This window comes from Acinonyx jubatus, chromosome D1 (genome assembly GCF_027475565.1).
Source record: "Acinonyx jubatus isolate Ajub_Pintada_27869175 chromosome D1, VMU_Ajub_asm_v1.0, whole genome shotgun sequence".
NCBI classification, from domain to species: domain Eukaryota; kingdom Metazoa; phylum Chordata; class Mammalia; order Carnivora; family Felidae; genus Acinonyx; species Acinonyx jubatus.
This window is the reverse complement of record NC_069390.1, coordinates 10,456,461-10,479,546: the sequence shown is the minus strand read 5'-3', so window position 1 is coordinate 10,479,546 and position 23,086 is coordinate 10,456,461. Positions and strand designations below refer to the sequence as shown.

General features: G+C 57.4%; 1 protein-coding gene across 11 annotated transcripts; it reads left to right on the top strand.

Annotated features, from left to right (window-relative positions):
- Positions 1–1,874: 1,874 nt before the first annotated feature.
- MS4A10 (membrane spanning 4-domains A10) lies at positions 1,875–17,034 on the top strand. 11 transcript variants are annotated; one of them, XM_053203107.1, is made up of 8 exons: positions 1,875–2,164; positions 2,880–3,015; positions 7,650–7,868; positions 8,319–8,438; positions 8,960–9,003; positions 10,630–10,761; positions 11,947–12,057; positions 13,884–16,507. In XM_053203107.1, the coding sequence occupies exons 3-8, from the start codon at positions 7,736–7,738 to the stop codon at positions 13,992–13,994; spliced, it is 651 nt and encodes a 216-aa protein (XP_053059082.1). In that variant the 5' UTR covers positions 1,875–2,164; positions 2,880–3,015; positions 7,650–7,735; the 3' UTR covers positions 13,995–16,507. The 11 variants fall into 11 exon arrangements, 9 of the variants coding, with proteins under 9 accessions (XP_053059082.1, XP_053059076.1, XP_053059078.1 ...); XR_008290305.1 differs by lacking the exons at positions 1,875–2,164; positions 2,880–3,015 and adding exons at positions 4,088–4,205; positions 16,516–17,034 and having other exon boundaries at positions 8,947–9,003; positions 13,884–16,026; XR_008290304.1 differs by lacking the exons at positions 1,875–2,164; positions 2,880–3,015 and adding exons at positions 4,088–4,205; positions 16,516–17,034 and having other exon boundaries at positions 8,947–9,003; positions 13,884–16,196.
- The last annotated feature ends 6,052 nt before the right edge of the window (positions 17,035–23,086 follow it).

The following is a 23,086-nucleotide window of genomic DNA, read 5'->3' as shown; positions in this document are numbered from 1 at the left end:
GGCTTGTCCCATATTTATCAGAAGATCTGGGTCCCCCTGTCACAGAAAGGGGGCATCTGTGGGAGCTGGGGTCTGGGTGGTATGATCCCGGCACTTGGTCTGGCCCCACCTGAGCCCAGACGAGCAGGCATCCATATCCCCATTCTACAACTGAGCTAGAAGAGATCGAATCAAGTGCCCAAGGCCACTGGGCTAGCGAGAGGCAATGCTGGGATTTGAACCTAGTTCCCGCTAACGTCGGAGTCTGTGTGTCACCACACGGCTCTCCAGGTCCAAAACCAAGTGCTTTCCACCAACCCCTGCCCCTCCTGCCTCCTGCTTTTTCATCCCAAAGACGGGTTGGCTGCGTTTCTCAGCACCCACACTTCATCTAACAAGCTCCTGCTCCTGCTTCAAAACCCTATTTGACTGTTGCCCCTTCCGTGAGGTCTTCCCAAAGGCAGGCAGTTGGCTGGTGCCGTGCCGTTCAGCCCTTTCAGGAAGCCCTGGCCCCCAGGTCCTGCGAGTGCAGAGTTGGGGTGGGGTTACAACCAGCTCTGGCTTTCAAAATCTGTAGACCAGATCGGAGGACTCACAGCGGGGAGTTTTGTGCGGTTTAATTTTCCAAGTGTGAAAATTGCAGCGTGTCCCTTCTCTCCCAGCTTGAAAGCCACCCACCTCAAAAGCCTTCAACTACGGGCTTCCTTTCTCTCTTTTTGATGGAGTCTGCTTCCTCCCTTCCCACTTGCTCTGCTGAAATTGTTCTCTCCAAGGCTGCTGCCATGCTTGGTGACCTCCTTGTCACCAAGATCAATGGGCTTTTAAAAAGCCTTGTTTTAATAACGACCGCTCCATCCATCCCTTAAAATTCACCTCCCCTGGACTCCTCTGGGCACTGCACGCTCCTCGGCAAGTGCTTCTTGAGCACCTGCTGTGTGTCCGGGCTCTAGGGACACCGGGAGTTGGCCAACGTCTCTGTCCTCGTGGCGCTTACGTTGGCTTCCAAATCTGCCTCCCACCCAGACCTCTCCTGTGAGCCAGCTCCAGCATTGGCTTTCCTCCCACCGACAAGGAATTTGCAGCCTCTGTTCCAGCTCAAGCCATTTTCCCTCCTGGGTCCCCTGTGTCAGTCAGTGCCCAAGGCAGAATCTGAGAGCCATCTTGGTCCCCGCATACTCATCCCCACGTATGATCACCCACGTGATTCTCCTGGCTCTTTCCAACTCGGACCCCTCCCTCCAGCCTCCTCCCAGCACCTTTGGACCACTGTCATCTCTCGCCCACGTTGTGACATCCATCAGCTGACCTTATAGCCTGTGTCCCCAGCTCTCAGCTGGCTCTGCCCATCTCTAGGCTAGATAACAGCCAGAGAGAATTTTCTAAGGCACAAAAGCCATGGGGTTACTGCCCTGCCACTTGGGGCTCTCCTTTGCCCTGAAGCTAAAGTCCAAGAGTCCCAGGGAGGTTTACAAAGCCCTGGAGACAGAGCCTGCTCCCCTCTCTTGTCTCTCCCCATCCTCCTCCGGCACGTGACCCACAGCCATACTGAACCTGGGAGACCCTTCTGCCTGGAGAGCAGTCCCTGCTGGCCCCCCATTCTCCCATCTGCCCCACTGAGCTCCCACCCTCCTTCAGACCTCCGTGTAGATGCCACTTCCTCCAGGAAGCCTCCCCTATCCCCATCCTTCTCTCCCCCTGTCTAGGTGAGGTGGCCTCTGCTGGGCTGTTCACACAGCCACACACCCAGGGTCACATCTCGTCCCCGCCAGGCAGCTGCCTGCCTCCCTGACCCTCTTCCCCGCTGGGCTCTATCGGTTTCCTGCAGCTGCTGTAACTAATTTCTACAAACTCAGTGTTTTCAACAACACATTCATCCTCCGGAGGTCAGGAGTCCTGAGGTCAAGGTAATCGGCAAGGCCAAGTGCCTTGTGGAAGCTCTAGGGGAGAATCTGTTTTGCTTGCTTTTTCCAGCTTTCAGGGCCCTGCGGCAACCCTCGGCGGGTGACCCTGGCCTCCACCTTCAAAGCCAGCAGCCCTTCCGGTCGCTCTCACCGACTCAGCTCCTCCTGCCTCCCTCATGGAGGGCCCCTGTGATTATGTGGGGTCCACCCGCTAGGCCAGGATGATGCCCCCTTCTCAGGACCCTTAACTCAATGGCATCTGCAAAGTCTTTCTACGGCAGCAGGTAACCAAGTCATAGGCTCCAGGATTAGGATGTGTTCATTGCCAGGCGGGGGTGGGGGGGGGGGTCCCTATCCTGCCTGTCACAGCCCCCAAGCTCCTCAAGGGCAGGGCAGACTCCCCGCCCCTGCGGGACCTCCAGCCCATAGCAGCGTGGCCGGCCCATCCTAAGCGCTCCTTAACGCTTCTGAGAGTGAGTCGGTTAACGCACGAGGGTGCGGGGAGGGGGGGGGACGGGTGTGCCTGTGTGCGTGTGCGTCGCGTGTTGTTTGTGACTATGTGGTGAAGCAGAAACCTCTAACCCAGTGAAAAACCACAGCTTCCAGACAAACATTCATCCCACGATCAAGGAACTAAAGGTGTGGGTGACAAATTGATGCAAAGCGGGGACGCACAACACAGGAGGTCACGGGGCACCAACCAGCCTGCAGACGGTGGTGGGTGGGTGTCCCAACAGGAGAAATGGACCTTCCCGAGCCGCTGATGGCCCGGCCTCGCCTCTCACAGAAAGGCTGTCCAGTCCGGCAGGTCTGACAGGCAAGCGACCTTGCAGCGGGCGTGACGGCTGGGTGTGAGGGACCCCTGGGAGCGCACAGTGACTCTAATACTCATACACAGCCCCTGACACGGGGCAGGCACGGCTGGAAGCATTTTAATATTCTAACTCGTTGAACCCTCTAGCAACGCCTTCCAGAGGTATTGTGATCCCCGCTTTGCAGAGGGAAAAACTGAGGCCCAGAGAGGTCAGATAATTCACCCGAGCTCTCACGGCTACAAAGTGGTAGAATCAGAGGTAACAAGATGCTCCTGACACGATCGGAGAAACCAGAATACTGACCAGACGTTTGACGCTCAGTAGGTAGCAAGGGCTGGGCCAGAGGAGCTCTCTCTGTGCCGCACGGGAGTCGTCGCAAAACCGTTCTGCCCAGGGCTCCGCAGGGTCACCACACTGAGCTTCAGTGCAGCCCGGTGGGCACCAAAACCTCACATGCCTTAATCGTTTAGTTGTGACACAGGATCGTTGTCTTTTTAAATATTTTTTAATGTTGCGGATTCTGTGTCTCCCTCTCTCTCTGCTCTTGCCCTGCTCGCATTCTGTCTCTGTCTCCCAACAAGCGAATAAATGTTAAAAATATATATATATTTTTTAAAACCGGGGGAGGGGGCACCTGGGTGGCTCCATCAGTTGGGCGTCCAACTTCGGCTCAGGTCATGATCTCACGTTTCGTGAGTTCGAGCCCCGCGTCAGGCTCTGTGCTGACAGCTCAGAGCCTGGCGCCCCGGGATCATAGTCTTTTTAAAGAGTCCTTATCTTTCAGAGATAAATCCTGCCATGTTTACACATGCAGCTGTGGGACCCCAGAGCACTGCTTCCCCGTGGGGAGGAGTGGGGGCAGATGGACAAGGTCAGCTACAAGCCCATGACCGCTGCAACCCAGGCAATGGTATGCGGGCATTCACTGGACCATTTTCTCTACTTTGGAAATGTCTGAAACTTTCCAAAGCTGGAAAGTTTTTTTTTTAACTTTGTTTATTTATTTATTGGGGGGGGGGGGCAGAGAGGGAGAGAAAAGAATCCCAAGCAGGCTCTGCACGGTCAGCGCACAGCCGAATGAGGGACTCGAATGCACCAGCCGTGAGATCATGACCTGAGCTGAACTCAAGAGTCAGGCACCTAACCGACTGAGCCACCCAGGCCCCCAGAACGATATTTTAAAAGGCTCAACCATGACTCTATGAAGATTTACAACCTTCTTCACCCCATCTGTCCCGCATTGTAAACAGGTTAAGTTGATTTGCTGAAGGAAATTTGCAGCTGTAAAGAGGGTGCAAGGATTTCTACCTGCCTGGGTTTGGGGGGTGGGGAAGATGCTGACAGCTCACAGGCTGCTGGGCATGAAGCAGAAGGTGGGGCCAGGAGGGAAAGGATCCAAAGTCTAATGTCATAAAGATGTTCTGATCTTCTGCCATTGTCTCTGTGGGGCTGAGTCGGATCCAGAGGGCAGAGCATGGCCGGAAGCTCCCAGTGGAGGTCCCAGGGCCAGGTGAGTGGTCCCCTACAGCAGGAATAAGGAGGGGAGTGTCTTCAGTTAGATTCTATAGAAGCAGAGCCTGAGGCAAGGATTTTGTGCGACTGGTTTATGAGGGAGTGCAATGGGGAGAAGAGCAAAAATTAGGACGGGCAGGTGAAACAATCCAAGGACAGATGTGGTTTCAGCTGACCACTGGCTTCAGCCTGATCCCACGCCAGGGGTGCTTGGGAGCACAGGCTTGGTCCTGCCCTGAGGCAAAGGGACTGTCCTCTTATTCCCTGTGCCAGTCAGTCATTGACTGCAGATTGGGGGAGGGGTGTAACTAAACTCCCAGAAGGGAGCAGTTAGGAGCCCTTAGCACCAGCGATTACAGCAGCTGGCAATGGGTGCCCCACCCCCCGGTAAATGGGGAGCGGGGGGCACCAACAGCATTTGCCCCAAGGAGGAACCCACTGCCTAGAACCCATCTGCCACCAGTCATTGACCATTAGAGGTGGGAAGGGCTGTAGCTGTTTCCATTCCAATCCCAGAAACTCTCTCTCTCTCTCTCTCTCTCTCACATGCACACACACACACACACACACACACACACAAATTATGAGAAAACAGAGCCCCAAAGAGGGGAATGGATTTGCCCAAGACCACACAGGGCCAGTACTAGAATCCAGGCCTCCTGACTCCACCCTAGAGTGGAGGCCTCCATTTCCTGCTGGCCCCTGGGCTCCTTGCTGGGGACTGTCCCCTTATACCAGCATGCTGTCCTGAAACACTAGGGGAAGCCGGCTTCCAGGAGCTGAAGGAACAAAGGGTACCTGGGCCCTGGCTGGCTTTCCTGGAAACGCCAGGTTGGCTGGGCCTTCGGGGCCTCAGCTGGCTGCGGGACAGGGGAGGGACCAAGGCCATCGCCCCCCTGGGTCTCTGGCTGCCCCCCACCCCCACCCCAATCAGCCCATCTCCACCCAAGCAGCTCTGTACCAGGTTCTGGAGGAATGGGACACGACACGGGGCGGGGGGCAGGGGCGCGGAGAGGGGGGGCAATAGTGTGTAAGCCCTCTAAGGGCTCATAGCCCACGCCCTCCTCAGAAAGTGGGAACCTCACAGCAGACAGACTGTCCCTCTGGTTCCCCCAAGTCCCGCCCTCAGCACCCCTCCCTCCCGGTGGCGGGACATCCCCGCAGCAGACCCCTGTCCCGAGAGAGAGTTGTTTGAAATTGGAAGTGGCACCTAGGGATCGCAGTCCAATCCCCACCCCGACCACACACGATATGCGCAGGAGAAAACCAAAGAGGGGGCAAAGAAGGCCAAAATCCCCTAGAACCAAACGTTTGCCAGTTTAAGGCCTCTCGGCCCAAAAGCGTTCCACACACAACAACTGTAGGGTCCGTGGACTACGAGAAAAAAGGTTCCATGGCCAATTCAGTGTGGGAAATGTCCTTAGTGTTAAAATCGGGTGCTCCCCTACAAGAATTCTCAGGCCCTCCGCTCTGCTAAAGAGGGCGAAGACGATAACCAGGATTTCCCAGAATTTCCCTTCTGCTCCTTTTCTGTCCTTAACTGTGTTCCATGGAATACATCTTGAGAAGGGTTACTCTGCTTCCCTGAACACAACCCCCAAGTGGATATTTGAACCCTTCCCACTGCCACATTCTGGAAAGCGAAAGCCCAGGTACGAGGCGCACCTCCGGGGACCGAGGTCGCACGATCTCCCCGGACGACCCAGTCCAGCCGGGGCATCTTCCTTCTTTCGTGCTCCCCAGTGGCGTCCAGGCTCAGCTCTAAGTCCCGCCTTCCCCTGGTACACCAGAGAAGTCTAGTCGCAGTGGGTGGCTGACTGGATAGGCCTCTGCCACCAGCTGCGCCCCCCACCCCGCGCCCCCACCGGTCCAGCTGGCTCTGTCGGAGGGGCTCTGCCTGAAATGCTGGGAATCGAGAGAACAAATCCCCAGACGTAGCTGGGTCAGGTCACCGAAGAGTCACATCATGATGTCGTGCATCATGGTGAATCTGGGCTCAGTGCTGGGACCCCCAGCCTCTCCGCTGAATCAGGAACCAGGCCAATGGAGACATTTGTCAGAGGGCCCAGCAGCCAGGGCAGAGCAGTGGCATCCACCCACACAGAGACCCAAACCTCAGGCGCTTTCTTGCTGTGTGACTTCGGCCAAGGCCTCGGACCTCCCTGAGGCTTCGTGTCTTCGTTTACAGAATGGAGCCAACTTCCCGGGGACTGAGGCACGTCACGTAGCATGGAGCCCGTGCCCCCTGTCTGGCCCTTTGGCCCTTGGACACGGTCCCTTCCTTTCCTCCCCGTCTGGAATTTAGCTATCCGGGCCCCTTGTCCGTCCCAGCCTCCCCAAAGCTCTTTCCCCCTCCTGCTTTCCGCACCCCCACGGCAGGAAACCTGCAAAAATGGGGGTGCTCAAGCAGCACCTCCTGAACTCATTCAGTTGGGATTAAAATTGAGAATTAAAATTGAGGGGAAGGCGCCCCCCCCTTTCATTTTACCAAAAAAGAGTAAGAACGGTCCACTTCCGTTACTTGTGAGTCCCATCCCCGTGGACAACTGTCTCCTACCTCGATTTCCATAAACTGCCTCCCCTCCCCTCCGCACCCCACCTCACTCCTGTTCTCCTGGGAAAGACCAGCTTTTCTCACTAAGTCCCCAGGCAGCCCCCAAGTCCCACGTGCCCCCGCATCCATCAGTATACAACATCGTGACCAGGACCCTCAGCAAGTGGTGATTTCAGTGCCCCGCAAGGTTTTCCCTCAACCTCTCTCTCACGCCTCTTAGAACATCCAGAACGTTTCCTTTCATTCACTGAGGCAACAGTGTGTAAACGATTTAAGCGCACGCACTTGGGAGCCAGTCTGCCAGGCTTTGAGTCCCAGCCCAGTCATTTCCTGACTGTGTGACCTTGGGCAAGTGGCTTAACCTCTCTGGGCCTCATCTGCAACATGGAAACAAGCCACAGGACTTCCCCAGAGGTTTGGGACAAGGATGACATCGGATAATGCATGTAAAGTGCTTATCCCACTGCCAAGAATGGAGAAAATGTTTGTAAATGTTGACTCACTGTTAAATATTGACTTCCTGGCTCAGCGTTGACCTATAGCAGGTCCTCAGCAGAAGTTTCCTTCCATCCTCTTTCCCATCAAGAGGAACCACCATCGCCAGTTTGGATGTGTTCTGTCTTGCAATGGCTGGGAATTTGACCCTTTCTTCTGCCCCAGAAGGAGAGGCTTATAGCCTCTGCAGTGCCACAGAGGCTATAAGCGCCCGGTCCTCCCCATCCCCAGAAGCCAGGTTATTCCAGGTCAAACCAAGTTCAGGGGTTACTGAGCAGGGCAGACTGTTCTGGAAGGCCCTGGCCCGGAGAACAGAGGTGACACTGAGTCTGACCAGACATAAGCCCCAGAAATGAGATGCGTTCTGCCCCAGCCTCTCTCCCTCATCCGCAGCTAAGGTCCTTGGCCCAAGTCCTGGCAGCAGAAGGCTATGGAGTGGCCACAATTATTCCCAGACCGGAAGTGAGGGAGCTCCCGCCATGGCAGACCCCCAGCCCAACACAGCCCGGCCAGAGATACCTGCCCCAGGAGCCGAGCCCACCGGGCTTCCTGCCTCCAGCCTGGCACCAGCAGAAGCCCAGGAAGAGGAGCAGCCTTCTCAAGGAGCTGGGCGTGAGTGCCCACTTCTTGGGGCCCTGGAAGTGGGGGAGGGGGACACCCGGGAGCCCCGAGGAGGGAGGGAGAGAGGAGAGCCTCCAGCTGCCCTGCTTCACACTCCTGCTCGGATTGAAAACTGAAAACGCCACCGAGGGGTGGGAGAGGCTGTCTACACCTGCACCAGCACTGGCTCCGTGTCACTCACAGCAAGTCCTCAACAGAAGTCTCTCCCCTTCCCTTCTCTTCCGTCCCCTCCCCCCACCCCCCCTCACCCCCGCCCTGGGAGGCCCCAGCAGCACCACAGGCGGAGGGACAATTACTGGATTCCCTCTCCAAGGGGCCAGTCCTTCCCCGTAGACCCACCAGGATCCCTTAGAAGGTGGGCAGTGGGCTGGGATCAGCCAGCTGGCGCAGGGCACCAGTGGGTCCCCCCAGCAGTGGCTGCCTGTTCCCTCCCACCCCCAGGCCTTCCATGTTGTCATCGCTCTGCTGCACTTGTTCTTTGGGACTTACCTGGTCTCTACTGTCACGGATCTTCACCTGGTGGTGCTGAAGTCTTGGTATCCGTTCTGGGGGGCTGCCTCTGTGAGTAGGTACCAAAACACGGGCCGGATGTGGGGGTCCGTGGGCAGGCCTGGGGGACCCCGGCATTGGGGGCTGGACGTAGGTGGGTCAGAATGAGCTACTGGGGGTGGAGCATGTGCCCACCCCTTTCTCCAGCCTCCCTGCCACTGCTTCTGTCCTCTCGGCCCCTCCCAGGAGGCCCCTTCAGGCCTGCATCCCAGGGGAGCACTCCCGGGCTGTCTGCACACTCCCCTAACCCGACACACGCATCGGCAGGAGGGCGAGCACGAGCTGGGGACTTGGGAGGGGTCGGGAGGCGCCGGGCACAGCTGCATCCCCGGTGTGGGGGCTCGGGTGCACAGGGGAGACCAGCATGGCCAGGGCAGGTCCAGATTGGGCCACGTGGTGGGCAGGGGGAGCTCCTTGCCACCAGAGCTCGGTTTTCTCAGACAGTAGCCAGAAGAGAGCGAATTTGTGGGTTTCAGGGGACCCCGACCTCCCTCATGACTGTTGCCAATCTGGCCTGCAGTTTCTCATTTCAGGGATCTTGGTGATAACAACGGACATGGTCTCGAACACTTATCTGGTGAGTGGAAACAGTGAGGTCACTCCCTCTCGTCCCAGTCCCCAGTCCTCCCCGGGTCAGCTCTGTGAAGGGCGTCCGTGTGGAGTACAGATTCGGGAAGCTGTTCTCTGGGATTCGCTGGGAGCAGGCACGAGTCTTCCCGACAGCAGAAGGGTCCCCGGGGCCCCAAGGTCCGCCCCTCCCCCACTGCCCTTCCTGGGCCCCAGTTCTGTCCTCACGTCCGGCCCGTCTGGCCTCATGTCTGCACACCGTGGCCCGACCCATTGTTCCACAGTGCAAGTCTGACCCCACCCCTCCGTGGCTGTCCACCTCCTTGGTGCCCAGGAGCCCCTGCTTGCCTCCAATAGCAGCAAGTCCACGAGGCCTGCGGGCCCTGGCCCGCTTTCTATCTGCTTCTCATCTCCAGAGACACCACCGGCCAGACAGGACTCTGTCCTCCTCTGTGCCACCCTGTCCGCGGCCTGAGAACTTTGCCCGCTCTGGGTGGCACATTCTCACCCCGCTCTGGCTCACTCCTGATCATTCTTCAAAACTCAGCCTCCGTGCCCCGTCCTCCTGGTAGTCTTTCCCCACCTGCTATGGCTGGCTTCTGTATCCCCACAGCTTGTTGGACTTACCTGTCTTCTCATCTCTCTGCGGTACACTAAGCCGTGGGGTGTCTGAGCACCTTTCTAGGCACAGGTGGGCTGGAGCAGCCCGGGGTGGCCCGAGTGGGCCCAGAGTAAACACCGACACAAGACTGGCCAGAGGGACGGACATCGGTGACAGAAGGACCCTTCCTACCCCCTCCTACTTCATGGCCTCAGCCCACCTTCTGCCCCACAAGCCCTGGCCTGGCCCACATTTGTGCCCTTCCGGCCGGGCTGGGCTGGGGCTATCCCCCTGCCTTCTCAAGAGGCATAGATAACAGGGCAGTGTGCTGCCATTTACCCACAGAGGCAGGGGATGCATGGCAAAAACCTGCCATTCCTCCTGGGCTGGGCCCCTTTCGGAACCAGAAGGCTCCCCCTTCCTACGCCTGGGCAGAGGGAGGCTTTACTGCAGGGACGTCCGTCCTGGTACAAGTTAGAGTTTCCATATGTTCACACTCTGTCCATTACAAGGGTTTGCTCTTGATAAGAGGCTCTTGGAATCGTGTTTAACCCAAGACGGTGAGGAATGGGGACATTTCGGGGACCGTGGCGGGTGGGGACGGAGGCAGACCCAGAGTGTGTGAGCGTGGGGCACCTTTGGGGCTCCTCCTGCTCTAGCCTATGGAGAGGGGGGGATGGGTAAGGGGCCATTTGGACGTCCAGTGCCCTGACCAGGCGACATATTTGACACCAGGATGGTCAAAACCAGCTTGGAGAGGGAGACAGTGGTGGGAACATCCCTCTTCGGTACAAAGTCTGTGGGTCGGGAAGCATCCCTTGGTTCCCCCAACCCTGTCCCATAGAAGGTGAAAGCCACCTGGGGCCACCCCGGTGGTCAGCTATCTCAGAAAGTCACATTTAAATGAGGAGCCTCGGGTCCAGAGACCGGCAGAGTCTTTCCTGAGGCCATGGAGCAAGCACCTGGCAGGCCTAGACACAGGGCCAAGATCTGGGTCTCTAACATTTGGGCAATGGTTGTGACTTTTGCTTGTAGAAGATACTTTGCCTGACAGCACACGGCGTCAGCTTCTTCTGCGTGCTAGCGGGCCTCTTTGTCATTGCCAAAGATCTCTTTCTGGAGAGGACGTTTGATTTCCCGATCTGGACCCCGTACCCCAACAGCACAGTGAGTGCCCCAGCCCCGAGGGTCCCCTGACTCCCAGGAAGGTGCGGCCTTGGGCTTGGCCAGGAGGACGCTTCTGGCTCTCAGGAAACCTTCCAGAGCCCAGGCACCAGAGCTGAAGCCCTCAGCCAATCTGTTCCCACCCCGTCCCTCCTGAGGCACGGGGCAAAGGGGGATGCTGGCTTCTCACTGGTCAGCAGCAGGGAGCTGTGGGAGGCCTCGGGTCACTGAGTCCGAGCCCACTGTTGCAGGTAGGGGACCTGAGGCCCAGAAGGGAGAGGGGCCCGTGTGAGGCTGAGCAGCAAATTCAGGACCCCCTTCTAGAACGGCCAATTCCCTGGTCAAGGCTCTGTAAACGACATAGCCCCAGTGACCCCACTATGGGTGAGCCTCTCAGCAGCCCTGCAGAGCAGGCTGAGTCTACTTCATTACCCCCGTTTTAGGGGAGTGAACACTGAGGTCCAGAGAGGTTAAATTCGTAGACCGAGGCCACACAGCAAGTGTCAGGGGTGCAGTGAGGCCTCAAAGCTGGGCCTACAACTCCGAGCCCAGGGCCCTTTCAGCACAGCGTGGGGCCCCTGGAGCAGAAGGTGGGCCCGACACTCCACGTGGTGGCTGCCGGCCTCTGGGCCAGGTCCCTGACCACGGTGGTGGGGGGCTGGTCCTTATCGAGCTCCCCCATGCACACACATGTGCAGGCACACAGGCAGGCCTACTCACACACACACACACACACACACACACACACACTCCCCATCCACACGCTCGTGCCCTGTGAGATGTCCCAGCTGCTTGGTGGTCCTAAGCCCAGCTCCCCCCCGCCCCAACAATAAAAGGCGCTCCTTCTCTCTGAGCCTCAGTGTCCCCATCTAAGTGGGGCTGGATGAGATGGCACTTAAGGCCACCTGCGGTGCCATCAGAGGCCCACAGGATTCTCCAGCCCTCCAACATCAGACAAATAAATGCTCGCTGAGGACCCACAGATGCCGGGAGGTGGGCGTAGAGCAGCGCCTAAGAAGGACCCAGTCCCAGCCCCGCGGAGCCCCACCCGCCCTCCCCCAGGCACACCTGGCGGCGGAAGCCCTTGCTGCCCCCTGTTGGCTGGGTCTGACCCCGCCTGCGCCAGCCTGAGGGGTGCAGATACCCAGGAGGCCTCTCTCCATCTCCCTCTCCCCCCCTCCCCTCCAGGTCTACATCCAGAGGCTGGAGCTGGCTCTGCTCTGCTTCTCCTTCCTGGAGTTCTTCCTGCTGAGCTCCACGGCCGTCACAGTCTGCAGGGCTGGCCGCCGGTCTGCAGAGGTGAGGCCCTCCAGAGACGTGTGGGGACACGAGGTTCAGGAAGGGGAGGGGGCAGGCAGGGGTGTCGCTGAGCATTTACTCGGTGGGGGCCACAGACAGAGGCGGGACCACAGTCCAGCCGGGGAGACAAGTCAGGGGGGAGCAAAGGCTGATTGAAGGTGAAAATTGCAGAGTCACTGAGGAGAAAACATCTGTGGGCCAGGGAGCTGTCACAGGGAGATGGCTGGAGGCTGGGCGGGATCCCGACTTGCAGGCAGGGTGGGAGCAGGGACCTCCAGCAGAGAGAAAGTCATGGACACTGGCTTGGGGCCAGGAAGGGGAAGACCAGGAGAGCTATAGCATGTTGTGGGGTTTGGCTGTGGAGGGAGTAACTGAGGCGGGATTGGGGGGGGGGGGGTCCTAGGAGACTGAGCATTTCAAGCTACAGGCAATCCCGTTATGAGCACTTTAGAAAAACATGACTTGAAGATTAACACACACACACACCCACACACACACACACACAACCAAAAACCCATACCGTGATTTAGCTTAATCTTCTCAACAGCCCTTGGAGGTAGGTAGTTACTTCCCCATTCTTAAGATCAATAAACTGAGGCTTAGAGAGTTTCCTTCACTTCCTAAGGTCAGTCAGCCCGTAAGGAAATCCAGGAATCAGTCCGAGGTGTGTCCACCCCATGGCCAAGTGCTGGTCCACCTGGGGCGGGGACGGCAGAACAGCAGGCTGGGGCCAGGTACATTCTGGAATAGATTAGCTTCGCCCCACGCCGGTGACCCTGACCCTGACCAGAGGTTATTTTCTTAGGCTCATTTCTTTAAAGGAAAGAAGTTCCCATTATAATCTGAACTTTCCGAACACTAAAAACATGTGATCCCGGTGATCCTTCGAGTTCGACACTCGGTCGAACTCGTTTGAACTCGTTCGACGAGCGTTTTCTCGTTAGTGCCATCCGTTTTTGGGGTTTTCAGCTGGCACAGATAGGATCGTGTGGCCCTGAGCTTTACCAAACCCCCTCTGGTTGTCCCAGTTACTGCCTGGCTGGCTGGCAGGAAGTCTTCTCGTTAAGACATGAGAGAGCTGGAAGGGGCCTTGAGTCACTGAGGCCAACCCCGCCCTACAGGATGGGGACACCGAGGCCCCCTCCCCGGCTGGGGGAATTCACAGTCACCGCTCCCGGATATCAGCATCTGCCGTGTGCTGGGCACTGTGCTAAACACTGCAGGTGACTCTCTTGGTTGCCCATTGCCGTGGCCACAAATTATCACTAATTCTGCTTACACATATGGAAGAGGAAGCAGGAGGCTCAGCAGGGTTAAGTGACTCCCCACTGTCACACGCAGTGAGTGGACAAGCTGGCCCTTCCCCACACGCCTCCGTGCCCCCCTCTGTCTGAGAGAATGGCTCCGGGCACAGGCTTTGCAGCACCCTGGTCACAAACAAGTGGTGAGGACAGGACAGCAGTCACCGGGGACACTGCCAGCGTGGCCCCTGGAACGTGTTCTGGCGAGGAGGGACCCTGGCAAATCAGCTGGCTCAGCCCCATCAGGGAAGCCGACGGGGCAAGTGATTTGCCCAAGGTCACCTGCACACTAGTAACAGGCTCAGAACCAGGGGCCAGTCCCCCTCTCCCTGCTCCCTCCTCGACCACAAGAAGGCGGAGAGAGAGGCACACACTGGCCTTCTGGAAGTCCCTCCATCGTCTCTCAAGCCTCGGTTTCCCCATCTTTGGGGGAACCTTGAGCACGTAAGCCCGTGGATAAGTGCTTTGTGAATGGCCACTCACTCCCCAACTGTAGCAGCAGGGACGGTGGCTTCTCTTTTGCAGGAAGGTGACTTATCCTTTGCTCCGGACACATCGTCGTGGGGGCTCCAGGGGCCACCGATGAGTCCTCCACCAGCCTATGGGGATGTGACTATGACTTGGGGTGACATGTAAGACGAGCCAGAGCAGAGGTGAGGAGGCCCTGGGCTCCCCAAACTGTCAGAATTCACCGCCTCCCCCCGGGTCCCTTCTCCCTGCACAGTTCCGAAGAGGCGGTTGCCAGAAAGGGGCAAACGGGGCTATTGCTAGAAATGTCTGCCCCGTGCTGGTGGCCGAGGTAGAGGCGGCCCCCATGCCCGCAGGCCCAGAAGGGACCCCCGGGCCCCACCCCCTGTAACATGTCAGCTTCTCAGCTGGACCAGAGCACGGCCAGGTCCTACCCACCCAGGAACAGACCCCAGCCCCCACTCCACCCCTCTACCCTCCCTGTCCGCTGCCCTCCGGTCACTGGCGGACACACGGGGAGCTCGTCCACGGGGGGGCGTGGGGCGAGTCACAGAAGGGAGCCTCAGAGCCCAGGGAGGCCTGGCGTCCAGACTCAACCCACCGTGAGGTCTCTGGGGGAGCATGGGTCTGAATCCCTGGATCGGGGGTGGGCGCAGCCGGGGCCTCGAGTCGGATGGAAACGGGGCCCAGTTCTCCCCCACAAATGGTTAACGCATCTCCCTGCCTCCCTGGGCCTCAGTGTCTCCACCTGTACTCTGAGGGAGAGGTAGATGTTGGGACCTGGGCCTCGCAGCTGGAAAGCTCAGAGATAGGAGTCAGGTTCGGGATTCCAGCCGTGATATCCAAGGCTGTGAGTGAGGCTTCAGGTCCCAGGTCCACACCGGCTGGCGCCACGGAGTAAGCCAAGCGAGGGAGAGCCGCCTTCCCCGTTCCTGAATGTAGCCTTCCCGGGACAGTCTGTGATTCCAGCGATTTCCGGACTGTATTCTATTCCCCTCATGTTTCCATAAAGTGATTTTTCTTCTCGCTGCGCATTATCGTCGAGGGGAACTTTGTGTCAGCAACACACAGGAAGCCGATACCTTTCCACGAAAAGAAGCAAAGCACAAAAATGACGGAAACAAAACGCTGCAAACATAAGACGAAACTCGCTTGCCACCCCACGCGGTGAGCTCAGCACCTGCTTCTCTGCCTCTCGCCACCCCGGCTTCCCTGAGGCTCCACAGACACTGAGCCACCCCCTTGCCCTTCCTCTGCCTGGACTCTCTTCCCTGGAGAATCACGGCACTCACTCTGCCCAGTAGAGACGGGGCTTCTGACTCTGGGCCACAGCTCGTGTCATTTGCCCCTCCCATCAATCTGTGGTGTAGGTTCTGTCACTATCCCCGTGACACGCAGGCTCAGAGATGTTAAGCAGGCTTCCCGAAGGCACCCAGCTGGTAAGCAGTAGAGCCCAGATTCGGACCCGAGCACCTTGACTCCACACTGACGGCGCCCAGACGTGGCGACAGGATGGCCCCTGCTCTCCAGGAGCACTACTCTCACTGGTCAGATGAGACGTGCCCGTACGACAGCCACCACAGTCCACACGGCAAAGTCAGCCCTCAAAGTTCACGGGAACCCCGTCTTCCCAGATGGGTCGTTTGCCGTGTGGCAGCCCAGGTTCGCAGCTGTCCGGGATCGCAGTCCTACAAAACCCCAGGGTGCAGCGATGCCCTCAGGGTCCCCGAGCCTCGCACTGAATATTCCCGGGGTTCAAGGTTGTCTGAATTCTGTCGTCACTTCCCTTGTTGCCACTCCTGGCTGTCACCTCTGGTCTCAGTTAGTGACTTGCCGGTAACCTCTGGTCTCTGCTTCTGTTCTGCTGCGTCTGCGGGTCACAGCTGGCTTTGGAGCAGAATGTCAAGCGTAAGTCCCTGGCCTTGGACGGAGCATCAGAGGGCCCAAAGCCATGCCGATGTGTGGGACAAACGGTTAGGACAAAGAATCCGAAGAAAACAACCTCAAAGCCTGGCTGTCTGGAGATCCCGGGTGCAAATTTCCGCTCGGGTGGTCGCTTCCTCTGTGACCTTGACCCGGCCCCATCCCCTTACAGGGCCTCAGTTTCCTCATCTGTAAAATGGGATGTTGTACTGGACCAGTGGTTTCATTTCAACCAATCTATGAAAAGGAGAGTAGAGCGACTCAACTAGGGTGTCAGGTTAGCATGCTTGCTTCCTCTTTCTCCATGTGTATCCGTCTCGTGCACGCACGTCCACACCCAGGCACCCTTGCATCTCCGTGTAAGCCTTTGTGTGGAACCATCCGGAAGTGGCAGACACCAGGACCCTCCGTCCCCAGATTCTTCTACCGGCATTTCTTCCTGAGAATGTGAGCATTCTGCATAATCACAATAGTATTATCACAGTAAGAAAATTAAAGATGATTCCAGGGTGGGGCGCCTGGCTGGCTCAGTCAGTTAAGCATCCGACTCTTGACCTCAGCCCACGTCGCGGCCTCGCAGCTCGTGACTTCAAACTCCACGTCGGGCTCTGCACTGGAGGCGAGGAGCCTGCTTGGAATTCTGTCTCTCCTTCTCTCTGCCCTTCCCCCTCTTGTTCTCTCTCTCTCTCCCTCCCTTTCTCTCTCTCTCTCACTCCCTTTCTCAAAATAAATAAATAAACATAATTTTTTTTTTTTTTAATTCCAGGGTGCCTAGGTGGCTCAGTCAGTTGAGCGTCTGACTTCGGGCCAGGTCGTGATCTCACGGTTTGTGGGTTCAAACCCCTCATCAGGCTCTCTGCTGTCAGCTCAGAGATCCTCTGTGCCCACCCTGCCCCTCCCCCCTCTCAAAAATAAATAAACATTAAAAAAAAATCTGGGGGGCGCCTGGGTGGCTCCGTCGGTTAAGCGTCTGACTTCGGCTCAGGTCATGATCTCGCGGTTCGGTGGGTTCGAGCCCCGCGTCGGGCTCTGTCATTACAGCTCGGAGCCTGGAGCCTATTTCGGATTCTGTGGCTCCCTCTCTCTCTGCCCCTCCCCTGCTCGTGTTCTGTCGTTCTCTGTCTCTCAATAATAAATAAATGTTAAAAAAAAATTTTTTTTAATTTTTTTTTACGGAGACCCTGTCCATATTTGAATTCCCCCCATGGTCCCAAAAATGTCCTTTACTGTACTTCAGGTTAAACCTGGACCCAGTCAAGTTTCATGCATTATATTTGTCACATCACTTTGTTTTTTTTTCATCTAGAACAATCCTCCCACATTTTTCTCATGACAGGGGCTTTTTGAAAAGAACAGCTGTCTGTGGAGCGTCTGTTTTTTTCCTCACGGTGTCCTTCCCTTGCCCCCCATCCTCCCCTCTCTTGTCACCTGGCAGTGATCCGGAGGCCTGGGTTGATGCAGGGTGAACGTTGAACGTTGGGGAGAACTCCCCAGGGGTGGTGCGGGGCCTTCTCGCTGCATCATGTCCCGAACCCGGGAACCTGCTTGTCCCTCGGTTAGTAATCCCGGGCATGGGGGTCACTGTCATAGCTCGCCACTGCCACTGTCATTTCTTTTTCAATTTTTTTTAACGTTTATTCACTTTTTGAGAGACAGAGACAGAGTATGAGCAGGGCAGGAGCAGAGAGAGAGAGGGAGACACAGAATCCGAAGCAGACTTCAGGCTCCGAGCTGCCAGCCCAGAGCCCGAGGCGGGGCTCGAACCCACGAACCGTGAGATCATGACCTGAGCCAAAGTCGGACGCTTAACTGACAGAGCCACCCAGGCGCCCCAACCACTGTCATTTTCTATACCTGCTTTTCCTACAGAGTTGTTGTTGTTTTTAAGAAAGCAAAACAGGTCACATCACTTATCAGAGAGGAAAATGTCGACGTTGGTCTTTCTGTAAGAGCTGAATGTCTAGTATACGAAACTCTCAAATGTCGCAAACACTAACTCGACAGTCTTATATCGAGTACAGTGATGTAAACTCATTCTTGCTTCTTAAAATTTCTTCATTATCATATACACCATGTGTAAATGAAGGGAAATTGGAAATGCTCCCAGGGCTCATACGATTACCAAACCCCGAAAGGGATTCATGAGCCTAGCGGCCAGGGGGAAGGGGGGGGGGGGGGGACAGCGGCCTCGATGACCCTCAGGGCCTCAGCGAGCTCTAGAACTTTAGATTTCCGCGACAGTGAGCCAGCAGAAAAGGTGTCACGGCCTACAGCTGGCCTCAAGATGCCGCTGCTTAGAGATGTCAGTTCAGTGGTCTTGGGGCAAATAAACCAGAGTGCTCTGTCCCCCGGGTCCCCATGGGGAGTGAGGCCTTCCCCTCCCCAGTGAGGACACAGCCGACCACCCCTGAGCCTGGGGAGGGACCAGCTTTGTGAGCGGTGGGTTCCTGAGAAATGAGCACACACAGAGTCGTGCATGTCCTGGTCAGGGCAGGGGAGATCACGGCGCTCGGGGGGGATAGAAAGTCACTGCAGTAACAACTTCCTGTACCACTGACTCCTCATGGAACTGAGCCTCCACTTTCTCATCTGTAGAATGGGAATGGCACTTCCTCCCCCCACCGAGTGGTAGTGAGGGTCAGAGAAGACTGTGGATGCGAAAGTACCAACTCAGTGTTTCCCGAAGCGTGAGACACGGTGGGGAACGGTGTGGGAGACAAGAACATGGTGATAAAGAACATCAGTGCGCGTGTGGAGGGAGGAGTCCCCTTTTCAATCTCCTTCAATCTCTTGGATTTCTTTTGGGAGAAAGTCTCCTTTTGGGACTGCTGTGTCGTTAACTAACACCAGCTAATGTCCCTTCACGGGGAGACAGCAGACCTCGGGCAGCGAGCATCATCGCATTGGAAAAAAAAATTATGAAAAGGAAGTCCACCCGAAGAGGCCCGTTAAATAATGGTACAAGGCACAGAGAGATCCATAAAAATTGCGAAGGTAGAGCTTGAATGACCGACGTCTGAGAAGCAAGGAAAGCGGACCTGCCCTCCCCACTCCGTTCACAAGAAGGAAGCGGGTTTGCACCCTGTGGCCGAGCTGAGAAGCTTACTTGGACCCTCGAACCTGATTCGACCTCCCGGTCTCGTGGAACTTTTGCACTGGAAGAATCTTCATGGGTGATCTCCCTAACCCCTCGTGTGGAGAAACTGAGGCCCGGGTGTCTGAAAGGTGACCTAGCAGGCCCTAGACTAAGATGGGGCTGGAGCCCGGGTCTCGTGCCGTCGCCCCACTACCCATGACATGCCCCCCACCCCCACCCCCAGCCCCACCTTCCCTGGGAGTCTGGGGAATGAGTCCAGCAACGACAGCCCCCGGCCTCTCTGGGGTGGAGACGGGCACGAACCATCGCACAAAGAAATGTGCAGCTGCTATAAGGGGAACAGGTGTGGTGAGGACTGTGCTGGGGACCCGATCCGGAACACCTCCGGGGTGAGGCAGAGAAGGCATGAGCGGACCTTTCTTCCAGGCCACAGCCTGGAGCTTACCCGCTGGGCTCCACCCCCCGCCCCGCCCCCAGGGCTGCGACCAGACCACCTGCCCCTCTGCCTCCCCACTGCTTCCGCCCTCCTGGTGCCTTGCATGCATTCAGTAGCAAACGGCCTACTGTGTGCCAGGCCCCTGCCCACCCGGACCTGTCAGCGCTCCGCCAGAGTCAGAACCAGGGGGAGTCACACACTGAGATTTGCTGCAAGGCATCGGCTGCCGTGGTTGTGGGGGCCGGGCAGGCAGGTGTATCCTGGGCGCAGCAGACACCGGGGGGGGGGGGGCGTGCTGGATCTCGGGGGGGCCCCTCCCGAAGCCGCCCTCCACCACGAGAGTCTCTCCTTCGTAAGGGAAGCTCCACTTCTATTCTCTGAGCCTTCCACTGATTGAATCAGGCCCACCCAGGTTATCTAGGAAACTCTCCCTCACATAAAGCCGGTTGATTGATTATGGATCCAATCACATCTACAAAATACTTTCACAGAAACCCCTAGACTGGTGTTTGAATACGTGGGAACTTAAAAGAGAGGCAAAAAGGCCCCTCTGCCGGGTGGCTCCCGGGAGTGGAAGTAAACACAGGACCAGCAGGACAGGGTGTCAGGGGAACGTGGGGGCGGGGCGCTCAGGGAATCCCTGCAGGAGGGTTGGGTGCCTGAGCTGGGCCTCCAAGGCAGGAACAGTGCCCTAATATGGGGAACAGCATGGGCAAAGGCACGGGATGAGGGAAGCAGGAAACAGTTATAAAATTACAAATGGAGGGGGGTCGGGGCGCCTGGGTGGCTCAGTCGGTTGAGCGTCCGACTTCGGTTCAGGTCATGATCTCGCGGTCCGTGAGTTCGAGCCCCGAGTCGGGCTCTGTGCTGACAGCTCAGAGCCCAGATCCTGCTTCGGATTCCGTGTCTCCCTCTCTCTCCCACCCTCCCCCATTCACGCTCTATCTCTCTCTGTCTCAAAAATAAATAAACATTAAAAAAATTTTTTTTACAAATGGAGGGGAGGTGCCTGGGTGGCGCAGTCGGTTGAGCGTCCGACTTCAGCCAGGTCACGATCTCTCGGTCCGGGAGTTCGAGCCCCGCGTCAGGCTCTGGGCTGATGGCTCAGAGCCTGGAGCCTGTTTCCGATTCTGTGTCTCCCTCTCTCTCTGCCCCTCCCCCGTTCATGCTCTGTCTCTCTCTGTCCCAAAAATAAATAAACGTTGAAAAAAAATTAAAAAAAAAACAAATAGAGGGGGCACCTGGGTGGCTCAGCCAGTCAAGCGTCCGACTCTCGGTTTCCACTCAGGTCCTGATCTCTAGGTTTCGTGAGTTCAAGCCCCGAGTCAGGCTCTGCGCTGGCAACACGGAGCCTGCCTGGGGTTCTCTCTCTCTTTCCCTCTCTCTCTGTTCTCCCCTACTCGTGCTGCCTCTGTCTCTCTCAAAATAAATAAATAAACTTGAAAAAAAGAAAAAGAAATTACAAATGGAGTTTCCAAATACAGAAAAGAACCTCTCCACACGGGAGTTAAGCATCCACAGACAGCAGGTAACATAAAAAGCGTTGCAGTGGCCTGAAGGTCTGCGCCATCCCCCCCACCCCGCCCCAGACTCCTGTGCGGAAACCCCAGTCCCCCGTGTGGCGGTGTTAGGAGGTGGGGCCTCCGGGAGGAAGTTAGGTCGCGAGGGTGGGGTCCTCGTGACCGGGATTCGTGCCCTCGGAAGAGGAAGGGGAGAGCTCGCTCCCGTCTCTGCTCTCCGCCACGAGAAGGTTCGGTGAGAAGCGGCCACCGGCAGGCCAGGAAGAGGGCCCTCCCCAGAACCACCTGGATCAGAACCACCTGGGAGCCTTTAAATTGTGCAGACCTCCCCCCCCCCCCCACCCCACCACGCCCTACCTCCAGCGACTCACGCTTAACTGGGCCAGAGCAGTGGTTCTCATGGGCAACGTCTGGAGACATTCTTGGTTGTGGAGGATGCTACCAGCTCTAGTGAGCGGAGGCGGGGGTAATGCCCGGGACAGCCCCACCTCCCCCAGCAAGGACGAGCCCCCAGGCCAATATTGCCAAAGCTGGGAAACCGTGTTAGCATGAGGCCAGCACTTCGAGAATGTGCTGTCGGCCTCGGGGAGCCATCGATTTATGTTCTGGAGAGATCATGGTGGTGTGCAAAGTCTGGAGAATTTCTCACCTCAGCGGGGGCCAGCACTTAACCTCTGGCTCATCGGCTCAGCAGCAAGCCCCTGTGCCCGGCACTCGAGGCTTGGTAATCAGGAGTTTCTTGCCTGTGTAATCCTGCAGAAGGGTAAGTAAAGACCCTCTTCACAGTCAGTCTCCCGCCCTGCTCTGGCCGGTACCTCAAGCCCTCAGAGAGGTTAAGTGACTTGTCCAAGGTGACACAACAGGTGTGAGGCGGGGGGAGGGGGGGCCGGGGCCGCGTGTGGCCCTGAAGAGGGTGAGACCTCAGACACAGCACAGGGCCCCTCTCTGCCCCGGAGCTCCATTGGCCAGCAAAGCTGGGCCAGCCCACCTCAACAGGTGGGAGCCTGGGGCTTCGTGAGGACACAGGAAGGTGGCGGACACGGTGAAGGGAGGGCTGAGAAAGAACAGCAACGCAGGGGGGTGGGGGCGGGGCGTACGAAGTGCACAGAGGGGGAAGGTGCACCTGAGGGAAGCAAAAGCAGCCATGGGGCAAAGATTCCAACATCAGGAGGGTGAAAATGGCCCAAGAATGTGTGTGTGTGTGTGTGTGTGTGTGTGTGTGTGCGCATGCGCGCACGGGTGCGGGTGTGGGCATCTGGCCTCACTACCTCCCCTCCGTATCCCCAGTGATGTGGGTGCAGCGCCCGCTCAGACACAGTGACTTTCTCGGAGAAGGATTTCAGGGAAACGTGGACAAGCGCTGGGGGACCATGATCAAACAAGACATGACCGCCGATTGCCCTGTGAGCTAGACCCGGGCACTCGGAGGCTCCTCACCGCCCCCTCCCCCCATCCTTGGAATGTGGCTTCCCTCTGACTTTCCCACTCCCAGAGGCTGCTCCAAGGACACAGCCTCCAGATGTGACGTGATGTTGAAAGCACTGGGGCACCTGGCGGCTCAGTGGGTGAAGCGTCTGACTTCGGCTCAGGTCATGATCTCGCGGTTCTCATGTTCGAGCCCCGCGTCCGGCTCTGTGCCGACAGCTCGGAGCCCGGAGCCTGCTTCGGATTCTGTGTTTCCCTCTTTCTCTGCCCCTCGCCTGCTCACGCTGTCTTGCTCTCTCTCAAAGTAAATAAATTAATTAATAATAAATAAATATATAAATTAACGCAAACAAAGATGCTCTTACTGTCCCCTGTTCTCTCTGGACCTCAGACAGGCCTCAGAAGACGTGTCTACCCCTCCCAGGAGGCAGAACAAATGAGGCTACAGACTGGAGGAGAGGAGGGGAAAGGCACGGTTCATTTCTCCAGCAGGTCCTTCTGCCCCCCTCCACCCAGCATGAGAAGCAGTCCCCTTGCTGGCCCGGGGGGAAGTCCAGGCTCCCGCTCCTGCCTTTGACCAGCAGAGGTGCAGGGTCAGGGTGGACAGACAGCCCTGCAGGGTCAGGGTGGACAGCCCTGCAAGGTCAGGGCGGATGGACAGCCTGCAGGGTCAGGGTGGACAGCCCTGCATTTAGCCATTGTTCCACTGCTACAGAGCAGAAACCAAGGCCCACGAGTGTGAGGGGCCTGCACCAGGTCCCCGTCTGGCGGGCGTAGGGCAGAGCGACACCATCCGGCCCCAACCCCACACTCCTCCCCCCTGCTGTCCCTGCTCTGTGTCCTGTGGCCACCGCTGCTC

What these genes read in the sequence shown, in the direction of transcription:
- MS4A10 (XM_053203101.1), top strand. Translation starts at nt 4,170, where the DNA reads ATGGCCGGAAGCTCCCAGTGGAGGTCCCAGGGCCAG. An exon ending in AGTGGAGGTCCCAGGGCCAG is followed by an intron (nt 4,206 to 7,649) that starts GTGAGTGGTCCC and finishes CCTCATCCGCAG; the next exon opens with CTAAGGTCCTTGGCCCAAGT. An exon ending in CCCCGTACCCCAACAGCACA is followed by an intron (nt 10,762 to 11,946) that starts GTGAGTGCCCCA and finishes CCTCCCCTCCAG; the next exon opens with GTCTACATCCAGAGGCTGGA.